Source organism: Herpailurus yagouaroundi, unplaced genomic scaffold (genome assembly GCF_014898765.1).
Source record: "Herpailurus yagouaroundi ecotype Mexico unplaced genomic scaffold, PumYag 193, whole genome shotgun sequence".
NCBI classification, from domain to species: domain Eukaryota; kingdom Metazoa; phylum Chordata; class Mammalia; order Carnivora; family Felidae; genus Herpailurus; species Herpailurus yagouaroundi.
In genome coordinates this window covers 5,921,729-5,945,584 of record NW_024412424.1, presented here as the reverse complement: position 1 = coordinate 5,945,584, position 23,856 = coordinate 5,921,729, and the positions used below count along the sequence as shown (strand labels likewise).

General features: G+C 40.0%; 1 protein-coding gene across 1 annotated transcript in view; it reads left to right on the top strand.

Annotated features, from left to right (window-relative positions):
* SMARCC1 (SWI/SNF related BAF chromatin remodeling complex subunit C1) overlaps positions 1 to 23,856 on the top strand; it is a 177,750-nt gene that overhangs the window by 106,038 nt on the left and 47,856 nt on the right. Inside the window, exons 23-24 of the mRNA XM_040445559.1 lie at positions 19,375 to 19,430; positions 23,283 to 23,397. Coding sequence (XP_040301493.1) covers positions 19,375 to 19,430; positions 23,283 to 23,397 — 171 coding nt within the window. The remainder of the gene's footprint in view (positions 1 to 19,374; positions 19,431 to 23,282; positions 23,398 to 23,856) is intronic.

Sequence of the window (23,856 nt, the reverse complement as noted above, 5' to 3'; positions counted from 1 at the left end):
AGAGAGAGGGAGGATCCCAAGAAGGCTCCATGCTGTCAGCTTAGAGCCTGACATGGGGCTTGGTCTCTCTCACTCACCGTAAGATCATGACTTGAGCTGAAATCTAGAGTTGGATGCTTAACCAACTGAGCTACCCAGGCACCCCCATTCTGAAACAATTTCTGATGAATAACTCAAGCTAAACGTTTATTGCTGTCAACCTTGCCTGATTCCATCTCTGTCTCAGTCACATACAATTTATACACTTAGACTTCAGCTACAGTCACTTTTTTTTTTTTTGGTCTCTTACATTCTTATAGGATAAAGGTAATGTGAAGTACAAATTAAAATTGCTGGGCAGTACTCCACAGATGATACATTTGCCTCCTGGTGCTCTGTTTTGGGTGGTTTGAGTCGACATCAGTGAGGTCTCTTCAAACTTAAAATTTTATGGTCTCCATGGGTTTGCATAGGTCCTTCCACTGTTGTTCCCTCTGCTTTCTTAAAAGTGTCAGTCTTGCTGTCACATTTTGTAGATAATGTCTGGGAATAGATTTCCAGATTTATCAAAAACCTCTCTAACTCTAAGTGCAAATTATTGACCTGTTCTTAGCAGAGTATGTACACTATTTCTTAGTTTGAAAGCTCACTTATTTTTGTCTTAGATAGATACCCAAATCAGCAAGCCAAGCCACATCTCTGTTGCTTTTTATTGATTCTGCACCAGCAGGCAGTGCCCAGCTCAGGCAGGGGAAGCCTGAGCCTATTGAATGCCTGGGAAATGTGTCACTTTCCTCGACTTTTTTGTGGTTTGGGTTCATTTGTAGGGTCTTTTGGTTCCCTGTGGTCATGGAATTGAAAAGGATTGGCACAGCCTTCTTAATTTGATTCAAAGAAGTTTCTGTACTATGCAAAATGAGGGACATGTTTTTACATGTAAATCTGTTTTTTAAATTTTGGTAGGTGACACCCTAGAGAATTAGTGGTTAAAAAACAGATTGCAAACTTAGCTATTTCTAGTTTAGCAGGATTTAAGAGGACAAAAACAAAATCTAGTAACCTCAGTCTGACCCAGTAGTGAATGTATGCTTTTCACAGTGTGCAAAGCTTGGATCAGACTGCTGCAGGTAGCACTGGAGGTGACAGGGGATGATTCTTTGAATGGCATGAAAAGTAAAATTCATTCATAGTGTCTGGAAATAGCCTATCAGATAACTTCTCTGATTTGCAGTGGATACTTAACTAGTTGCAGCAACAGAATTTGAGTCCTTTTACCATTTAGTAAGGCATAAAGAAAATACCAGCGTAACATGAATGTTTCGGGATGTGTTGTAAATAGAATTCTATAACTTAACACTGACCTATGATAGTTAATGTGATTTATATTGGGCTGTGACTAATAAAATCAATTAGGAGATAACAAATGGTTCTTGCTGTGGACTTGGCTCAACAAAATTACGTGAAGTTAACAGTGTACCTCCTTTCCTTCTCATTCACATTTCATTTTTTTTTTTTTTTAATGTTTATTTATTTTGGGGACAGAGAGAGACAGAGCATGAACGGGGGAGGGGCAGAGAGAGAGGGAGACACAGAATCGGAAGCAGGCTCCAGGCTCTGAGCCATCAGCCCAGAGCCCGACGCGGGCTCGAACTCACAGACCGTGAGATCGTGACCTGAGCCGAAGTCGCACGCTCAACCAACTGAGCCACCCAGGCGCCCCCTCATTCACATTTCAAATGGGGAGATAGAGGAAAGAAAGTACAGTAAAACCTTGGATTGCAAGTAGCTTATTCTGCGAGTGTTCCACAACATGAGCAAACATTTCTAATAAATTGTAACTTGATAAATGAGTGGTATCTTGCAATATGAGTAGTACGTGACACCGAACATCACACAATTACAATTGAGCCAGTGGTTCTTTTTTTTCCCCCCAATATATGAAGTTTATTGTCAAATTGGTTTCCATACAACACCCAGTGCTCATCCCAAAAGGTGCCCTCCTCAATACCCATCGCCCACCCTCCCCTTCCTCCCACCCCCCATCAACCCTCAGTTTGTTCTCAGTTTTTAAGAATCTCTTATGCTTTGGCTCTCTGCCACTCTAACCTCTTTTTTTTTCCCTTCCCCTCCCCCATGGGTTTCTGTTAAGTTTCTCAGGATCCACATAAGAGTGAAACCATATGGTATCTGTCTTTCTCTGTATGAGCCAGTGGTTCTTGAAATTCGCTTTGATACACAAATGTTTTGGATTACAAGCATGTTTCCAGAAGGAATTATACCAAGCTTTACCTATATCAATTTTACATAAATATTTATTTATTTATTTATTTATTCATTCATTCATTCATTTTTTTGAGGAGAAAGAGCGTAAGCAGGGAAGGGGCAGAGGGAGAGAATCCCAGGAAGCTTCTGCGCTGTCAGCACAGAGCCCGATGCAGGGCCTTGATCTCGTGAACCGTGATATCATGACCTGAGCCAGGATCAAGAGTCCGGACACTTACCTGACTGAGCCACCCAGACACCCCTCAGATTTACATTTAAACTGACACTTGGTATAACAAAATAGCACCTTATCACATGGCACGCTGATTTGAAATAGAATGGTGTAGGATTTTTCTTATCAAGATGATGTACTTGAGTGGGAGGTTCACATACTGTTTATTGTGATATTTATTTTACTATGTTCCCCATGTGTTAACTTGTATGTATTAACAATGGTAAATGATAATACAGGAAAAAATAAGTTTTCTTATGAAATACAGGACAACTCTTGGATTTCTCCCATTAACCTATCTAACTTCATTGAGAGTTTGTATTGGGGGGAGCGTTTGGTAAAATGAAAGTAAAAATAGATGAAGGTCTGAAACATCTCTTATTTTCACTTAAGAAACGAGTGCTCGCTTATCAGGAGGGGCTTGTCTGTCCTCTTTCACTCTAGTCATTTACCAGTGTCTTCTGACGTCTCTAAATTTGTGTGGTCTTTTGTTTTTGTTTGGTCAGAGACCATTCTAGGAATAGAAAAAGTAATACTGATATTTGAGACCTCTTGCTTTTACCTAAAATTATTTATCAGGTTTTATTTGCCCTGGGTTATAGGGGAAGGTAAAGGAAGTTAAGATAAAAAAAAAAAAAAAGAAGAATTCTTAAACATTTTTCAGAAGGTGCTGAAAATCATCATTTCTTTCTGAGTATCTATATCCATGACACATTATATAGGAATTTTCTGATTAATCCTTTGAGTTTCTTTTCTGGATAACTCTTTGGAGGAAGCGGTATTGTTTTTATTGTAAAACCAAGGAAGAAAGTTTTTGGCAGGTTACATAGACTTGTGAGAACCGGAGCTACATTTTGAACCTAAATCTCTGATCCTAAAGCTCACCCTCTTTTTATTGTAGCATGCTGCCAGAAGTAGCATATGTGGTGTGTCTGTGCATTTTTCATTCATTGAAGAAGGATCATTAAAGACTTGATAGCTCCATCATACTGTCCTGCCTTACATCCTATGAGAAATATAATGGGGAAAGACCCAGACCCTCTTATAAACCTATAGGAGCTGTATAAGGAGACAGGCACATGTACCAGGAAGAGCAGCTGGATTCATCTCTACAAGATCAAGTGCTAAGAAACCCACGGCAAAATTTCATCAGAGTGATTCAGTGTATGAGCTTATATCGCATAAGCATTCTTGAATGGGAGGTCCGTCTTAAGCTAGACTTTTTTTTTTCTTTTAACTCATAGGGATAAATAAGACTGTAAATGTGTTATGTTATTGTGTTGTTTCATTGTGTTTTAGATGCTAGGGTACTGTTGACCAAAGCAGACCAAAATCCCCACCTGCAACTGCAAGAATTGTTTGTTTGTTTGTTTGTTTATTCATTTATTTAGAGAGTGTGCATGCCGGGGGGGGGGGGGTGTGCAGAGAGAGCAAATCCCAAGTAGACTCCTTGTGCTATAGGGCTCTGTCTCACAAACCTCAAGATCATGATCTGAGCCGAAAAAGAGTCAAAAGGTTAACTGACTGAGCCACTCAGGTGCCCCAGGATTGTATCTTTTCAAGGTGGAAGATGAAATATATGGTATATAAAAACATAGATTGTGTAAATTAAATATAAATATGTAGAAACTGTTGGTTGATAAGTGGTATGGTACAAATTAAAGCAGGGTATGAAGACAAATTGTGAAGTGTGTGGAATTGCGATTTTCAAGTAAAGGTCAGGGAATATGTTATCAAGAAAGTGACATTTGGACGAAGCTGTAAATGAGGCAAAGGAAGGTCAGAGTGCTCTAGGCATTGGGAGCAATCACTGTACAGATAGGAGATGGGAGCTGCCTGGCATAGTTGAGGAATAGCAAGGGGGTATCATGGACAAGTAGCTGGATTGCACTGAGGAGGAGGTCATGGGAAATGATGAGAGCCTCGTGGACCACTGTAACATTTTAGTTTTTACTCTAGGTAGGGGGGAGCCAATGGGGGGAGGAGGTTCGAGCAGAAGAGCATGAGTCTGACCTGTATTTTTTTTTTTTTTAATTTTTTTTTCAACGTTTATTTATTTTTGGGACAGAGAGAGACAGAGCATGAACGGGGGAGGGGCAGAGAGAGAGGGAGACACAGAATCGGAAACAGGCTCCAGGCTCTGAGCCATCAGCCCAGAGCCCGACGCGGGGCTTGAACTCACGGACCGTGAGATCTTGACCTGGCTGAAGTCGGACGCTTAACCGACTGCGCCACCCAGGCGCCCCTAAAACTCATTCTATTAGGCTGAGAATACCACACATCTAGGAATTAAGTTGATTTATTTTCCAAATAACTTATGTAATATATTTTAAAATCAAAGATTTTTTTTACTGTATTTAATTTTTTATTTAATGTTTATTTATTTTTGAGAGAGAGGGAGACACAGAATCTGAAGCAGGCTCCAAGCCCTGAGCTGTCAGTGCAGAGCCCGACATGGGGCTTGAACTCATGAACTGTGAGATCATGACCTGAGCTGAAGTCGGTTGCTCAACCGAGTGAGCCACCCAGGCACCCCTAATTTTTATTATTTTTTAAAGTTTACTTATTTTAAGAGAGAGTGTGTGCGTGCACAAGTGGGGGAGGGACAGAGAGGAGAGACAGAATTTCAAGCAGACTCTGTGCAATCAGTGCAGAGCCCGATTCAGGGCTCTAACCCACTGAACTGCAAGATCATGACCTGAGCCGAGATCAAGAATCGGATGCTCAGCTGAGTAAGCCACCCAGGCACCACAAAAACTTTTTTTTTTTTTTAAGTTTATTTATCTTTGTGTGTGTGTGTGTGTGTGTGTGTGTGTGTGTGTGTGTGTGTGTGTGTGAGAGAGAGAGAGAGAGAGAGAGAGGGAGGGAAGGAGGGGGAGAGAGAGAGAGAGAGAGAGGGAGGGAGGGAGGGAGGGAGGGGGGGAGAGAGAGAGAGAGAGAGAGAATGAATGAATGAGAATGAGAATCCCAAGCAGGCCCGAGCCATCAGCACAGAGCTCAACTCGAGACTTGACTTGGGGCTCAGTCTCCATGAGATCAGGACCTGAGCTAAAATCAAGAGTTGGACATTTAATCAACTGAGCCACCCAGTTGCCCCCTAAGAAAACTTTTATTAAACACATTTATTAGATTTTTCTTTAATTAACATGGGGTCTAAACAAAATAGCCTTTCTAATAACGTGTTTACTTGTAGCCAAACAATACTGAAATAGTGATTGTAGCACAGTGATATTTCATGTGCCTACTAGTTAGGTTCAACTTTGCCATATTTATCCAGCAGTCTAAATGATTTTTATTTTATTGTTTCTGGTGAACTATTTCAAAGTAAGTTATAGATACCATGATTCTTTGCACTCTAGATCACTCAGCATGCATCATCTCCTAGGAATAAGGACGTTTTCCTGTATGATTGTCGTAGTGCAGTGCATCTTAGTCCCGTTTTTGGTTGTCAGTCCTTCCCCCAGGGAGTTGGAATTTACATGCATGTTCAAGGGTCTGTCAAAGACTTAACCTTGGTAACTTCCCATTTCATGATCTCAGGTATTGGTTTTCTTTATTTAATTTTTTGCTACTGTGAATTGATTTATGTATCTTAATCCTGGCTTAGAGAAATTTGAAAGATTATGTTAAATGATGTTTATTCCTTACAGTTGACTGTGTATGCTGTAGGGATATTGAGTCACAAATAGAATATTCAGAGAACATTCTTTTATGTCACTGAGTGGATTGTCCACCAGGTTCCTTGACATCCTGTGGAATACAGGACTCCAAAGAACGCATCTTGAGCCATTTGTCACAGTTCTGTGTGGAGGAACCCAATTAATCACTTCTGGTTTTCACGAAGGATAAAAACTAGTCTCTAACCCATCAGGAGATTAAGAAGAACATCTTGAAAGTGATAATATTGAAAGGGTCACTTTCTTGGAACTGAAAGCCCAGAAGTGACTGTTACAGTTCTTGCCTGAGATACTATTCATCGCTTATAAATAGCCTCATTCTTCTCACTGTGAGGACTTCATACCATTTTACAAATCAGGCACTTCTAAAACACCATGTGTGAAACATGCGAAGCTAGTGAACCTAAGAAAACAGTAGAACAGTATTTGATCATCAGACTTCCATCATGTGGAGTGGCTTCTCTCTTCTCTCTGTCAAGGTTCTATTTGAAGGGCTCTTTCAGACCTATTTCAAGAGGCAGTGAAGGATAGAGTCAAACTTCTGAGGAGCTCATAATTGGACACTTAACATCTAGGGACTAGCTCGTACTGGCTAGAATTTAGGTGAGTTGTCTAATGACCCATATTTACTAAATGGTAGGATACATATTTTTAGGGAGAAATTGGCTTCCATTATGTAGTACAATTATGTAATGCTTTTTGGGGACTTTATCAAGTTAGGCTTTTTGGTTACTTGTTAGAGATCTCTTGCTGTGGGCTACTATATAAGACATAAGTAGATCCTCTATTAATTGGGACTGTTTTTTTGTGATGAGCTACACATACGTGGAAAAAATCATTCTGTGTTGGGAGGATTCGGGATGTAATGAAGCATACATAGTATTAATTGTTCAAGGGGGACTGGACTTGGGAGGTGCTGTAAGAGTTAGCACAAAGAGACATGTAAGTTTAGACTGGGGAAGACTTTACAAAGAAGGGATTTGAGCTGAACGCTGAAAAAGATTTAGGAGGTCACTGAGCCATATTGGAGCAAGTATTCGGTTCTGTAGGACAATGTGAGCAAAGGCACAAAGATGGTAACAGAAGGTTGTACAGAGGGTGGGACGTGTAAACCAGGTTAGCCTCAACCCAGAGTTCAAATAAGGACATGGAGAGATCAGGTGCGCAGCTAGATTGGAGCAAAGTCACAGAGAGTGACAGGGTGATGCAAGCTTGGACTGTATATTGGCAGCTCTATGGAATGCTTGAACTTTAATGCAGAGAATGACACGATCAGATTCCAGAAGGGTTGAGTGAGTTCCCACCATGGGCCTTATTTTGTTCTTCCCTGAGAAGACAAAATCTATAGGACTAGCAGTTCTCAAGCTCTTTTGGTCTCAGGACTTCTTTATATTCTTTACAAATAATGAGGAACCCAAAATGTGTTAATTTATTTGAATTCTATCTGTTGATATTTACTGTATCAGAAGTTAAAACAGAAACTTTTAAACCAGAACAATACACAGGTGCACGTCCGCTGTAGCTGACATCATCATGTGTCATGCAGCCTCTGGGAAGCCACACTCCACATTTGCGGGAGATGAGAGTGAAAAGGGAAATAACAATCTTTGTGTTGTTATAAAAATAGTTTTTACCTTGGGGACATTTCCATGACCAGGGGAGGGGGTTTGGTACCTGGCCCACACTTTATGAATCACTGAATTAAACACTTGTCCTTGAAGGATATTCCGTTAGGGTGGGGAGACATTGTAAGTAGGTGGGTAAGGTAGGTAAGAAGAAAGGAAAGAAACGAATACAGTTATAGAAAGAGGCGCATGTGGAAGAAACACAAGTTCTGATTGGGTCAGTTAGGGAAGGCTTCACAGAGGAGGTAACCTTTTAAACAATAATGAAAAAGGAAAAAAAGGATGAACATGTGTGGCATATTCTGGAAATAATGCCAAGAAGTCTGTGGGGAGCAGGTACTGTGACCAGGTGCAGCTGTATAGATGTATTGGGGGGGTGGTGATTTTGAAGGGCTTTTACCTCATGGAAATTGAAAAGTCCCCAGGGAAGAGAAATAACAGGATTCAGTCTATTTTAATTTTTTTTTTAACGTTTATTCATTTTTGAGAGAGAGAGACAGAGCATGAGCGGGAAAGGGGCAGAGAGAGGGAGACACAGAATCTGAAGCAGGCTCCAGGCTCCGAGCTGTCAGCACAGAGCCCGACGTGGGGCTCGAACTCACGAACTGCGAGATCGTGACCTGAGCCGGTCAGACGCTCAACCGACTGAGCCACCCAGGCGCCCCGGATTCAGTCTATTTTAGAAATTACCTGCTGACAATTTACAGATGACGTGCAGGAAATAGAAGAGTTCCCACCAAATCTTCGTTATTTATTACTTTTGCAAGCATTTTGTTCTGTCCTCCACACTAACTTTCCCAGTTCTTTCAACTCTTTAGGAGATGGTGTCTAGATCTCCTCATTCTGGTTTTGCTGGCAGTATTATCCTCACTAGAGCAGGAAGCACTTGATTGCAGAAGCTAGGAAAAAGATATGGTGCCCATGAAGGACAGCATTCTGGCTTGGTGACCGGAGGAGACAGAAGCTCAGCTCTCTAAGGATGAGAGCAACACATACCCCTCAAGCTAAAGCATGTTTGGGGGCACAGAGCAAACGTGGAGGCAGAGGACCGGAGCCAGTTGTGGTATCAGTGCTGCATCTGTGGGAGACAGGGCAAGGGATAGAGTGGAACCAGACTGGCAGTACCATTTCCTGTTCCTAGTGTCTGAAGATACTGCTGTCACAGATGCCAGCTAATTTACCTCTCATCTTTGGTTGAGGTTCATTCAGAAGTTCAGTAGGTGTATAGTTATCCATTGCTGCATAATAAATTACCATAAAGTTAGTGGCTTAAAACAAGATATATATATCTCCTTGCTTCCGTGAGTCTGTGCCACAGCCTTACTGGGTCCTCTGCTGAGGATATCACAAGGCTGCACTCAGGGTGGTGACTGGTCTGTGTTCTCATCTGGAGGCTTGACTACTGAAGAATCCGCCTCCATGTTCACTCCTGTTGTCAGAATCAATTTACTTCCAGGTGTGGGGCTGAAGGTTCCAGTTTCTTGCTGGCTGTCAGCTGGAAGCTGCCCTAAACTACTAGAGGCCACCCGCTGTTGTTCACCATGTAGGCTTCCCCAGTGTGGCAGCTTGCTGCATCAAGCTGGCAAGGAGAGTCTAGAGTGAGTGTAGTAAAAAGACAGGATCTTATATAAATGAAAATCCCATCACATTTGCCTCACACTCACGGGAAGGGGATTGTAAAAGGATATGAAAACCATGAGTCAAGTATGAACAGGTCCACCCTAGAATATGACCACCTTGGTAGGCATTTTCATGGGTTCTGGTCACATCCCCTATTTGCCACTGTCCCTCAATTCCCAACATTGAAAACTGAGAATTTGAGAGTAGACCTCTCCTGAGTATCTTCATTCATAGGCAGAACTATCACAGCATGAATTTTTCTGTCACGGGTCAGCAGACATTTCTATAAAGGCCCACATGATAAAAATTTCAGGCTTTTGCATACCAGCCTCTGTCATAACTACTCAGATCTGCCTTTGTAGTGCAAAAGCAACCATAGACCATATTTAAACAAATGAGTGTGGCTGTGTTCTAATAAAATTGTATTTGCAAAAATAGGCAGGAGGACTATAGTTTGCTGACCCCTGGTAAGTCAGATTGGTCGGCTATCCCTGACCCATTAGTAACATTTTAAAAGAATGGGACAAGGGCATGTGCTTCTGTAACACTCCTTGACCCTTTACAGGAAAGTCAGAAGTCACATGGGGAATAGTCTAGTTAAGAAATGGGCAGAAGACATGAATGGGCATTTTTCCAAAGAAGACATCCAGATGGCTAATGGACACATGAAAAGATGCTAAACATGACTCATCATCAGGGAAGTACAAACCAAAACCATGATGAGGTACCACCTTACGCCTGTCAGAATGGCTAAAATTGACCACACAGGAAACAACAGGTATTGGCGAAGATGCAGAGAAAGGAGAACACTTTTGCACTGTTGGTGGGAATGCAGACTGGTGCAGCCACTCTGGAAAACAGTATGGAGGTTCCTCAAAATGTTAAAATATAGAACTACCCTATGATCCAGCAATTGCACTCCTAGGTATTTACCCAAAGGATACAAATATAGATTTGAAGGAGTACATGCATCCCAGTGTTTATGGTATCAACAATACCCAAACTATGGAAAGAGCCCGTGTCCCATTGGGTGTTGAACTATAGAAAGAGCCCGTGTCCCATCGGGTGTTGGATGGATAAAGATGTGTGTGTATGTGTGTATATCTATATTACTCAGCCATCAAAATACACGAAATACTGCCATTTGCAATGATGTGGATGGAGCTGGAATGTATTATACTAAGCAAAATAAGTAGGTCAGAAAAAGACAAATACCATGATTTCACTCATGTGGAATTTAAGAAGCAAAACAGATGAACATATGGGAAAGGGGAAAAAAGAGTTGGGTGGGGGGCACCGGGGTGGCTCAGTTCGTTAAGCGTCTGACTCTTGATTTCTGCTCAGGTCATGATCTTGAGGCTTGTGAGTTGGGGCCCCACATTGGGCTCCACGCTGACAATGAGGAGTCAGCTTGGGATGTTCTCCCTCTCTGCCCCCACGCTGATCGCACTCTCTCTCAAAATAATAAACTTAAAAAAAAAGAGGAGGTGCCTCGGCGGCTCAGTTGTTAAGCATCTGACTTTGGCTCAGGTCATGATCTCACAAATTGTGAGTTCAAGTCCCATACTGGGTGAGCTCAAGTCCCATACTGGGTGAGCTCAAGCCCTGCTTCTGGTGAGCTTGAGACCCGCATCAGGTGAGCACGAGCCCCACTTCAGGTAAAAACATGAGCCCTGGGTGAGCACCGCTTCTCTCTCTCTCTCTCTGCCCCTCACTTGTGCCCCCTTTCTCTCAAAAAAAAAAAAAAAAAAAAGAGGGAAGCAAACCATAAGAGACTCTTAATGATAGAGAACAAACTGAGGATTGATGAGGGAGGTCGATGGGGGATGGGTTAAATGAGTGATGGGGCTGGGGCGCCTGGGTGGCGCAGTCGGTTAAGCTTCCGACTTCAGCCAGGTCACGATCTCGCGGTCCGTGAGTTCGAGCCCCACGTCAGGCTCTGGGCTGATGGCTCGGAGCCTGGAGCCTGTTTCCAATTCTGTGTCTCCCTCTCTCTCTGCCCCTTCCCCATTCATGCTCTCTCTCTGTCCCAAAAATAAATTAAAACGTTGAAAAAAAATTAAAAAAAAATAAATGAGTGATGGGTATTAAGGAGGGCACTTGTTAAGATGAGCACTGGGTGTTATATATGATGAATGACTGAATTCTTCTGAAACCAGTGTTACACTATATATTAAATAACTAGAGTTTAAATAAAATTTTGAAAAAAGAAAATCAGCTTCCAACAACCAAAAAAAAAAAAGTCACAGGAACCGGAAGTCACAGATGACATACCAGATTGGGAAGGACCTTTGGAAATTCAGGGCAGAATGACAGCCCTCTGTTGTTGTCACTGAGGCGGTGCCAAAGGCCACTGCAAGGGCTTATGCTAATAGATAAGTCTGGGGTCCAGCCTACTGTATTTATTAATAATATTAATATTGTTGAGTACTTACTATGAGCCAGTTATTAGCATTTTGCATGAAATAATTTAATCGTTAGCACTATGAACTATTATTATTCTTTTGTAGATAAACAGAATGAAGCATTTAGCAGCTAAGTAGCTTGACCAAGGTCGTTTCAGCTAGTAAATTCAGAGACAGGATTCAAACCGAGACAGTCTGGATCCAGAACTCACCCTCTTCTTCTGGAGCAGGGGTTAGGAAATTTTGGTTCTTGGGCCAAATCCAGGTTGCCACCTGTTTTTATTTAGCCCAGAATAAATAAGAGTAGTATTTACAGTTTTAAATGATTGGAAAAAATGAAAAGAAGAATGTTATTTCTTGACACGTACTAACTATATGACATGTACATTTCAGTGTCTGTAAAGTTTTATTGAAACACAACCATGCTCATTCATCTTCAGGCTGCTTTCATGGCTGACTTTGTGCTCCTGTGGCAGAAGTGAATAGTTGCAGCTAAGACTTACACAGCCTGCAAATCTGAGCATAGTTACTGTCTGTCTGCTCTTTACAGAGCCCTTGCTCTAGCATAAGGTCTGATTGTGAGCTATGATGTTATTTTCCCCTAGCGGACCGGGCATTCCCCTCATAGCTCAGTTACAAGTCAAAGGAGTTTTTATTTTTTCCTCCTTTTTATGTTGGGCGCATGGTCCACTGGTTTATGTTAGGTGTCTACTTGCTTAAGTTGGGATTTTTATTTTATTCATTCTAGTATCCTCTTCATTTATCTTTGCAGACATGGGTCATACCACACATTTGTAGGGAAAGATTTCCAACCATCTAGTTTGTAGACATCAACAAGATGACATGGCATATGTGAGGGACTGCAGCCTCTTAAGCATTTACAGTTCCAACCAGAATTCAGACCAAAGAGAAGCTGTTGTTTTGCGTTTCTTTTTCCAAGATGTCTGAAAGCAGCTTGAAAAAATGTTTTGTAGGATAGAAACCACTTTACATACTCCTCCACATAGCATCTTGAGGAATACACAACTCATAATTAACTCTTAATAGATGTCTTGTTAAAGGTCTGAGTGCTTGTCTTCAGGTTTCTCCCCTTAGAGAAGGTATATTTAACTGTACCACCATTATGTGAATAAATATTAATATTATGTAACTGTTCATCTTGGACTCCTAGCTCATTAAAAGAGTTAATACCAAGTTGGACTTGCCTTACAGTAGACACAGGGAGTGTGTAATCTTTTAGAATCTGGAGCTGTAGGTTGTGGGTAGTTATTTAAAAGCAGATTGTCTTTTTTGAAAAATACTGCATTTCTCCCACATAATACCCAGTCTGTAATTAAGCTGACTAAGCAAAGGTGGCCCAGTGCACATTCAATTAATAGTAACTTAGGAAGTTAGGGTGTTTTGTTGTGTTTTTGTTAACCCCACCTGTGTTTGGTTTTTGTTCACATCTCTTCATTGTTAATATTTGAATGTGTCTTAATGCGTGTTACATATTTCATCTGAACTAAGAACTAGAGCATTCGCAGTAATTTTCATCTCTTTCTCCCTTATCTTCTCACCTTCCTGCCGCCAGCACTAAGAATCCTAAATTTTGAATCTTGTTCTACTACTTTTTAAAAGTGACTTGTATCACAAAGAAAAGATGTTCTTGGGGCGCCTGGGTGGCTCAGTCGGTTAAGTGTCTGACCCTTGATTTTAACTCAGTTCATGAACTAACAGTTGTGAGATTGAGCCCGTGTCGGGCTCTGTCCTGGATGTGGAGCGTGCTTAAGATTTTCTCTCCCTGTCTCTTGCTCTCTTGCCCCTTACTGCCAAAAAAAAAAAAAAAAAAAAAAAGATGAAAGATGCGCTTAACATGTTAGGTGTAATTTTGTTTGTTTTTCAGCTTTATAAAACATGGTTTATTTAGACTTCTGAGACTTTGTTTTACTATTATGTTTTCAGTGCATATCCATGTAGTTACATTATCCACATATGCACAGTTCATTTATTTCCACTGCTGTAAAATATTTTGTTGTGTGATTACAGCCCTGTTTAATCATCCATTTTTCTATTACTGGTAGGCAGTTTGGTTTGTTCCTGTTTGTTCTCAGACACGTGTCCAACCTTGTACGTGCCCCACAGGGCACCACTGCTCCTTGACGTGTGCTTGGTGGACTAGTTGCCACAACTGAGACAAGGAGTTGGAGTCACTCAGCCCTCCGTTTAATTCGGGTATCGCTTTTTCGTAAGGCAAATTTTTTGATAAAGGAACGTTAGTGCATTGAATATTTTGAACATTGAACCTTGATTATTCTTGTATAACTTGTTTTGTTGTGGATCAATCTGTGAGTTACAGGGTTTTAGGAAATTCTGGGTTTTTTCCCCAAAGCAAGTGTATCACTTGACACTTCATCCAGTAACACTTGATCATACACTTCTAGTGTTAATCTCTGCTGATAATAGTAGGTATAAAGTGACATTCCATTGTGGTTTTATTTATTTATTTATTTGCCTTATAAACAACATTTATGTCTCTGTTCTGGAGGCTTGGAAGTCCATAGTGGTTTCAAATTACACATCTCTGTATAACTGATCTGAGTATCTTCTATTTACTGGGCATACATATATCATTCTGTAACACAGCTATTTTTGTTATTTGGTCACTTTTTAATAGTTTTTATGATTTCCTTTAGAAATCTGAACTGTTGATCTAGTTGCTGTACTGCATGTGTTTTCTACCATTCGGTTACATGTTCTTTCCTTTTGGCATCTTTTAATGAAAAGAAATCTTTAATTTTAATTGACTGAAGTTAGTTCTTTATTTTATGATTACCGCTTTTAAGATACCATTTAGCTTTTGTTTTTTCATGTGTCTTTACCTGGAATTGATTTTTAACATATGAAATGTGGTTGATTTTGTATGTTAATTTTATAGCTAACCACCTTGCTAAACCCTGTGATTATTTCTAGTAACTTTTCTGCAGATTTTTTCAGGTATACAGTTTCATTCTCTGCAATCATGACTACTTTTCTTCTTTTTTTTAAATGACACTTTGGGCTACAACTTCCATGGCAGTATTGAAGGGAAATAGTAATACTGTTACCCATGTCCTACTCTTGATTTCAAAGGAAATACTGTATGCATCTCTCCAGGAAGGATGACATTCGTTTTAGGATTATCGATAACAGTTTTGAGGGCTCAGGAACTTCTTTTGTATCCCTGGTTTTCCAAGAGCTTGTCATGAAAGATGCTGAGTTTTATCAGACACTTAATGGGTGTGATCAAATAAGTCTATAAACTTACAGATTTATAAATTTTAAATTACTTTTCCGATACTATCCTATTATTTTGTCATAATGTACTGCCTTTTTTATACACTGCCATGTTCTGTTTTCAGATTTTTTGCTTAGGAGATTTTCATTGTGATTATGAATGAGATTTAGCCTAGTGGCCTCTAATACTCATTATTTGTTGTCTGTATCTGATTTGTGAATCAAGGTTATACTAGCCTCAGAGAATGGGGAGGGGTATTCTCTCTTCTTTTCTCTAGAAAAGTTTAAGTAACATTATAATCCTCCCTTCCCTAAAAGTTTGGTGGAATTCCCCCAGTAAAAACATCTGGACCTGTGGTGGTTTGGTTTAAATTTTTTAATTATTCCAGTTTTTTTTTTGTTTTTGTTTTTTGTTTTTTATGGGACTCCTCAGGACTTCGGTTTTCTTCTTGAATCTGTTTGGTAAAATACTTTCTAATAATTTGTCCATTCATTCATTCGTTTGTTTGTTTTGAGAGAGAGAGAGAGCGAGAGCGCGCGCCAGCACAAGTGGGGAGGGACAGAGAGGGAGACAGAATTCCAGATAGGCTCCTCACTGTCAGCACAGAGCTTGATGTGGGGCTTGAACTCACAAAACCGTTAGATCATGACCTGAGCTGAAACCAAGAGTTGGACGCTTAACTGACAGAGCCACCCAGGTGCCCCAGTGATTTCTTCATTTAATCTAATTTTTCTGTTCGGCATTAAAGTTTTCGTAGTACTTTGTCACTTCCATTTTGACTTATTAATAGTTAGGACCTTTCTTCCAGTCCTAATATAATTATTTTGTGACTTCTTTCTCTTTTCCCGATGTGTCACACTGATTTATTGCCCTTATTATTTCAAAGAACCAAGTTTGGGGTATATTGATTCTCTCTATTGTGTATGTTTTATCTCTGTTGTATTTTTGCTTTATATTTCTTTGATTTTTTCTTGTTGTTTGTGTACCTTCTATATTCTGTTACCATTTTCCTGCTTATCAAGAACACAATGTGTAAACATTGAGCATGTTTTTCTTTTCTAATGTAAGTTTAAGAAGACTTTACATTTCCCTTTTCATGCTATATTTACTGATTTCCAAAATTCTATTTCTAAGCACAGAGAAATTACGTGTATATTTTAAACTTCTAGTTTTATTGTATTATGGTGAGAAACCTTGGCTTGTGTGTCATTGACTTTTCAAAATTTGTTAAAACTTGCATTTTGACTTAATTTGTGATCAGTATTTTTTTAATGTTGCACATGAGCTTGAAATTGAGAAAAGTATGTTCAAATCCCTATTGTGAGGCACATTTTCATTTCTGCCCTACCATTCTATCAGTTTTGGTGTTACACATTTGACACTCTTTTATTAGGTTTAACAGTATAAAAAGTTAATCATTTTCTAGTGAATTAAACCTTTTTCTCATACATTGTCACCCTTTATTTCTAATAATGCTCTATTTTTGATGGCTGTATTATGGAAGAAAGCCAGTGTTGATTTTGTTTAGCTTAGCTTTCATGCTTTCATATTTCCCATCTCAGTAGTCTCTGTGTGGATCATTTCTTTAGATGTGTTTTATAGTTTTGTGATTTTCTTCTCACCCAGTTTAATCTGTTTTTCTCTGACTTCATTTCTAGAAAAAATTTTTTTGGTTTTATTTTGTTTTTAATGTTTTATTTATTTTTGCAAGCACAAGCAGGGGATGGGCAGAGAGAGAGGGATGGAGAATCTGAAGTGGGTTCTGTGCTGACAGCAGCAAGCTCAACGTGGAGCTTGAACTCTTGAACCGTGAGATCATGACTTGAGCCAGAGTTGCCCGCTCTACTGACTGAGCCACCCAGGTGTCCTGTTTCATTTTGGTTTTTTGCCTCTGCAGACGACTGGACTGAAGGATAAAAGCATTTAGAAAAACTTTTGATCTTTAGGGTTTTTTAAAAAATCTCTGCATATCTCTAATATTTTTTTGTTGGTTAGAGATCTTTACGATTCTCTCTTTTACTTATCTGTTGCATCCATGGCTGTGCCAAGGTTCGGGATTCAGATCTCCTATTGGCAGTCCTTGAGTGCTGAAACTGTTGATTAATATTTTGGCCCAGTCGTGGTGGTTTCCTTTCTTGGCATTTGCTCTAAACGGCTAAAATTGGGATTGGAAAGACTATCTGCAGAGGATGTTGCTTCTCATAGCTAGGGGTTTTTGCCATTGGCTTGAGATCCCATTGGCCAACCCTATGGCTGGCTCTGTGTAGGAATCCTGGCTTCTTTTCTCTGCCCTTGAGCTGGCTAGTCCAGGGCTCAGCTTCCTGACAGTGAGCTACTACAAGCAAATATGTTTGGGTGTGACCCTTCCCCTCCAGTTTTCCAAATACTTGATCCCAGATACAGGATCCAAGTTATAGATCCTGGCCCCACTTCTTCCACACTCTGGTCTCACTTCTGGTACTGTAGCCTTTTGGCATTTTTTAGAAGGTTGTAATCTTCTACCTTATGTGAGATTCATGACATCCCAAACTACCATATTCCCTGGAGCTCCTGGTCAGTCAGAATTCTGGAAGTGAGGTCTGGTTCCACCTGCAAGACTTAGAGCAAGAGGGATTTTCCTTTTCAATAACTTTGACACTGTTAGTTTTAAATATGTTTGTTTAAATATGTTTAAATACTCTCATTGATGATAAATACTATTAGTCTTATCATTTATAAGAGGATACTATAAAGACTTAAGCTGTAGGTTATTTAGATGTTTTTATTTAAAACCACAGCAAACCCTCATCATATGTAAAATATTTGTTTTTGTTTTGGGGTTTTTTTTTAATATTCATTTATTTTTGAGAGAGAGACTGAATGAGAGCTGGGAATGGGCGGAGAAGAAGGACATACAGAATCCAGAAACAGGATCCAGGCTCTGAGTTGTCAGCACATTTCTGATTATACTGTTTTTGTTTTTTAGAAATCTTGATTAATTTCTTACCTATAGGATATAGTTAAGACTCCCTTAGTACCAAATTAAGGGCTCTTCCTCAGGCGACTTTTACCAGCATTATCTCCCTGCTGATTTTTCCTATCTGCCTTCCCCTTGAAAGTCATCACCAACGACATTTCCCTGGCACCCTTGAGTCTTTCAGTCTCTTTCCTTGAAATGTCCTTCTCTATATTTGTATTACCCACCCTGTCAACCATGTCCACCTAGAAAATGCTCACGTAACCATCTATCCTTCCCTGATTGAAACGGTTGTGCCCTCTGTGCTTCTCACAGGGTCTCATGTGTGCATGTATGTGGTAGACTTGTTGGTTTGTGTCTTCTCTGGCCAGTATGTGATGCTCTGGATGCTCAGTGAATACCTAGCTCTGCAGTATTTCTCCAGTGCTTGACTCAAAATACATACTCACAGGGCGCCCGGGTGGCTCAGTCAGTTAAGCATCTGACTCTTGGTTTTGGCTCAGGTCCTAATCTCACAGTTTCATGAGTTTGAGCCCCGAGTCAGTCTCTGCTCAGAGCCTGCTTAGGCTCCTCTCTCTCTGCCCCTCCCCCACTTACGCTGTCTCTGTCTTCTCTCAAAATAAATAAACATAAAAAAAGATAATACAGGGAAAAAAAAGATATACAGGGGTGCCTGGGTGGCTCAGTCGGTTAAGCGACCGACTTCAGCTCAGGTCATGATCTCGTGGTCCGTGAGTTCGAGCCCCACGTCAGGCTCTGCGCTGACAGCTCAGGGCCTAGAGCCTGTTTCAGATTCTCTGTCACTCTCTCTCCCTCTCCCGTTCATGCTCTGTCTCTCTCTGTCTCAAAAATAAATGTTTAAAAAAAAATTAAAAAGATATACACATGCACACACTCATTAAGCATTGGTTAAATAAATTATTTGGGGCTTTTTTTTTTTTTTTTTTTTTTTTGCTCTTTTTTACTTGAAATGTTTTTGAGGTTTTTATTTTTATACCTACAGAAAATAAAAGCCCTCATTGGACAGCTCCATGCATTTTCACAAATTAAACACATTCATGTAAAGAGCCCCAGGATCAGGAAACAAATCATTACCAGCACCTCAGGCCCCTCCTTTATCCCACTTTTGCTTGCCCACCCCTTCCTTGGTTAACTGCTGTCCTGATTTCTAACACTATTACTTTCATCTGTTTTTGAACTTTAAATTAATACAATCATGAAGTTTGTGTTTTATGCTGGACTTCTGTGAGCCTTACAATTGTGAGACTCATTGCGCATAGTTGTATTTCAGATACAGCTGTGTGTGAAAGCTTTTACCTTTTTTCCATATTGTGTTACTTGTTCTTATTCTTTTGTTCGTAGAAGGGGCTGAGGAGGAAAAAATGGAAACAGATACCGATGTTCAGCAGCCTGAAAAGGTGAAAGTCTGTTTGAATTCTTCTACAACAGAAAAGACACAGAGAGAGCATGCCTTTCGTAGCATAACGGTTTGGGTTTATTTTGTCTTTTGTCTTTGATCCCTCTCAGGGAACTACAGATGATTCTGTCAGCCATTTGGATTTTGCTGGTATAAGGTATAATTTTCACAAAGCATAACATAGGACATTTTTCACTTATTCATTCGAGGAAGATTTATCCACTCCCTAGCCTCTTCTTTTATATCCCTTTTAGGCACAGTTGGGGAAATGAATACAAAATTGTGGTTTTTACAGATACTGAATTATAGGGTTGGGTCCTATATTTGTGCCAGAAGAAAACTATAGAATACTAAGGAATTTTGTAGGAGATTTAACTGCCAGCAGGAAAATAGTTAGAAAAGTGTTAATCAGAAGGCGACATTTGAAGTAGGTATTAAAGAGCAGGTAGAACTATAAAAATTGAAATAGAGGAGAGGGAATTGAAGATTCCACTGGCATGGAGGAGACACTGAAGCTAATGTGCAGAAGGCAACAAAGTGCCCCATGTGTTTGTGACTTGATCTCTGACTCAGAGAGGCTATAAACACAAGGTGAGTGAGGCAGTATAGGACTTTACAGCCTCTTCAGGATCAGGGGCACATGATTTAACAATGGACAAAGGACCTGAATAGACATTTTTGTAAAGAACATATACAGATGACCAGCAGACACATGAAAAGATGCTCGGTATCACTCATCATCTGGGAAATGCGAATCAAAACCACAACAAGATACCACCTCACACCAATCAGAAAAGCTAGTATCAAAAACTGTTAGCAAGGATGTGGGGAAAATGAACCCTAGTGCACTGTTGATGGGAATGTAAATTGGTGCAGCCACTCTGGAAAACTGTGGCGCTTCCTCAGAAAGTTAAAAATAGAACCACCGTATGATCCAGCAATTCCACTACTGGGTATTTATCCAAAGAAAACGAAAATGCTAATTCAAAAAGATCTGTGCATCCTTATGTTCACTGCAACGTTATTTATAGTAGCCAAGATATGGAAGCAACATAAATGTCCACAGATAAATGAATGGATAAAGAAGTATGTATCACGCGCATGCGCGCGCGCACACACACACACACACAGGAATATTATTACTCAGCCTTAAAAATGAATGAAATCTTGCCATTCATGACAACATGGATAGACCCTAGAGGGTATTAGAATAAGGAAATAAGTCAGAGAAAGACAACTACCGTTAACATTTAACTTCTATATGGGCTACTGGCATGAGAACAGACACTCAGATCAATGGAACAGAATAGAGAACCCAGAAGTGAACCCACAAACGTATGGCAAACTAATCTTTGACAAAGCAGGAAAGAATATCCAATGGAATAAAGACAGTCTTGTCAGCAAGTGGTGCTGGGAAAACTGGACAGCAACATGCAGAAGAATGAACCTGGACCACTTTCTTACAGCATACACAAAAGTAAAAATAAACTCAAAATGGATGAAAGACCTAAATGTAAGACAGGAAGCCATCAAAATCCTCAAGGAGAAAGCAGGCAAAAACCTCTTTGATCTTGGCCTCAGCAACTTTTTACTCAACACGTCTCCAGAGGCAAGGGAAACAAAATGAACTCCTGGGACCTCATCAAAATAAAAGGCTTCTGCACAGCAAAGGAAACAATCAGCAAAACTAAAAGGCACCTGATGGAATGGGAAAAGATATTTGCAAATGACATATCAGATAAAGGGTTAGTATCCAAAATCTATAAAGAACTTATCAAACTCAACACCCAAAAAACAAATAATCTAGTGAAGAAATGGGCAAAAGACATGAATAGACACTTCTCCAAAGAAGACATCCAGATGGCCAACTGACACATGAAAAAATGCTCCACATCACTCATCATCAGGGAAATACATATCAAAACCACAATGAGATACCACCTCACACTTGTCAGAATGGCTAACATTAACAACTCAGGCAACAACAGATGTTGGCGAGGATGTGGAGAGAGAGGATCTCTTGCCTTGCTGGTGGGAATGCAAACTGGTGCAGCCACTCTGGAAAACAGTATGGAGGTTCCTCAAAAAAATAAAAATAGAACTACCCTACGACCCAGCAGTTACACTACTAGGCATTTATCCATGGGATATAGGTGTGCTGTTTCGAAGGGACACATGCACCCCCATGTTTATAGCAGCACTATCACCAATAGCCAAAGTATGGAAAGAGCCCAAATGTCCATCGATAAATGAATGGATAAAGAAAATGTGGTATATATATACAATGGAGTATTACTCAGCAATCAAAAAGAATGAAATCTTGCCATTTGCAACTACGTGGATGGAACTGGAGGATATTATGCTAAGTGAAATCAGTCAGAGAAAGACAAAAATCATATGACTTCACTCACATGAGGACTTTAAGAGACAAAACACATGAACATAAGGGAAGGGAAACAAAAATAGTATAAAAACAGGGAGGGGGACAAAACAGAAGAGGCTCATAAATATGGAGAACAAACTGAGGGTTACTGGAGGGATTGTGGGAGGGGGGATGAGCTAAATGGGTAAGGGGCACTAAGGAATCTACTCCTGAAATCATTGTTGCACTATATGCTAACTAATTTGGATGTAAATTTTAAAAAATAAAATAAAAAAAAAACACCTTCTATATGGGATCTGAAAAACAAAACTAAACCAAAAAATCAGAAATAGACCCATAAATACAGAAAACAAGGTGGTGATTGACAGAGGGGAAAGGGGGGTTAGTGGGATGGGCAAAATAAGTAAAGGAGGATTAAGGTACAAGTTTCAGTTATGAATAAGTCAAGGGGCTGAAAAGTACAGCATAGGGAATATAGTCAGTACTGTAATATATGGACAGGAAGTAGATTTATCATAGTTAGCATTGTGTAATGTGTAGAATTGTCAACTGTGTTGTAAATCTGAACCTGATATAACATTTTATGTCAACTATACTTCAGTTAAAAAAGATAAGATTAGAAGCCTTGATGACATTCACTCAATATTTGAGTGAACATATACAATATGCGGTTTAAGGTGTTGATTACGTGTGTTGTTTTAAAATTGTATATAGATAAGGACAGGATGAGGATAAGAGTAAAATTAATTATAATTCTTACATTGTTCAACATACTGTGCTTTGTACTTCCCATTTGTGAATTCATCTAGTTCCTAAACAGTCTCATCAAGTCAATGATGATCTCTTCATTTTATAGACAGTGTTACATGATTTGTCCAAAGTCACAAGGATTTCAGAGTCAGTAAATGAAACCAAATTCTAACCAGAAGAATTGAAGTTTTCAGTCCCCAGAGCATAATCACTGATGCCCTATTGTGGCTCTTACTAAAAACCATTAGCAAATGACTGTATTAAAGGCTTTGTCAGCTTTTAATTTTGGCAGTATTCCATCTTCTCGGTTGATAATGTACATTTTAAATGCTCTTGATTCTTTTGGACAGGTAATCAGTAATTCATTTGTTTATTAAGTATTTCTCTATTTAACCAGTAAATAACATAAATGAATTTCCATGCCATTCCTTTGGATATTGTGACCCTGGCTTTATAGCACAGGGCACAAAGAGTGCAGGGACTGTGTGTTGTGGAGGCGTATTAACATGTGAGCACTCAGGTGTGGAGGTAGTGAAAGGTGTTTCTTTGAATGTATTGATTTCTAGCTCTTCTCTCCAAGGCCCTTGGGCCTCCAAGGCCCTAGTGCACTCCCTGCCCAAAATAATGGAATCTTTTGTTACTCTTAGATAATATCACTAGTTGAAGGACTGGGTTTTTTTGCTCACTCTCTGTTCTCTTCTTTTATACCTCCTCGTTCAGGCAGAAAACAAAGGGGAAAACGAAACAGATGAAGGTGATAAAGCACAAGATGGAGAAAATGAAAAACATAGTGAGAAGGAGCAGGACAGTGAAGTTAGTGAGGATACCAAATCAGGTAATTTGAGGAAACTCTTTAGACTTAATTTTTTTTTTTTCAACGTTTTTTATTTATTTTTGGGACAGAGAGAGACCGAGCATGAACGGGGGAGTGGCAGAGAGAGAGGGAGACACAGAATCGGAAACAGGCTCCAGGCTCTGAGCCATCAGCCCAGAGCCCGACGCGGGGCTCGAACCCACGGACCGCAAGATCGTGACCTGGCTGAAGTCGGACGCTTAACCGACTGCGCCACCCAGGCGCCCCTCTTTAGACTTTATTATGTAAAACTGACAAGCCCTGGAGAACTGTGAGCAGTTTAATTGTATAGAAATGTTCCTCACTCATTAGGTTTCTTTTTTTTTTTTTTTTAAGTTTATTTATTTATTTTGAGAGAGGGAAAGAGAGTGTAAGCAGGGGAGGGGCAGAGAGGGAGAGAGAGAGAGAGAGAGAGAGAGAGAGAGAGAGAGAGAGAGAGAG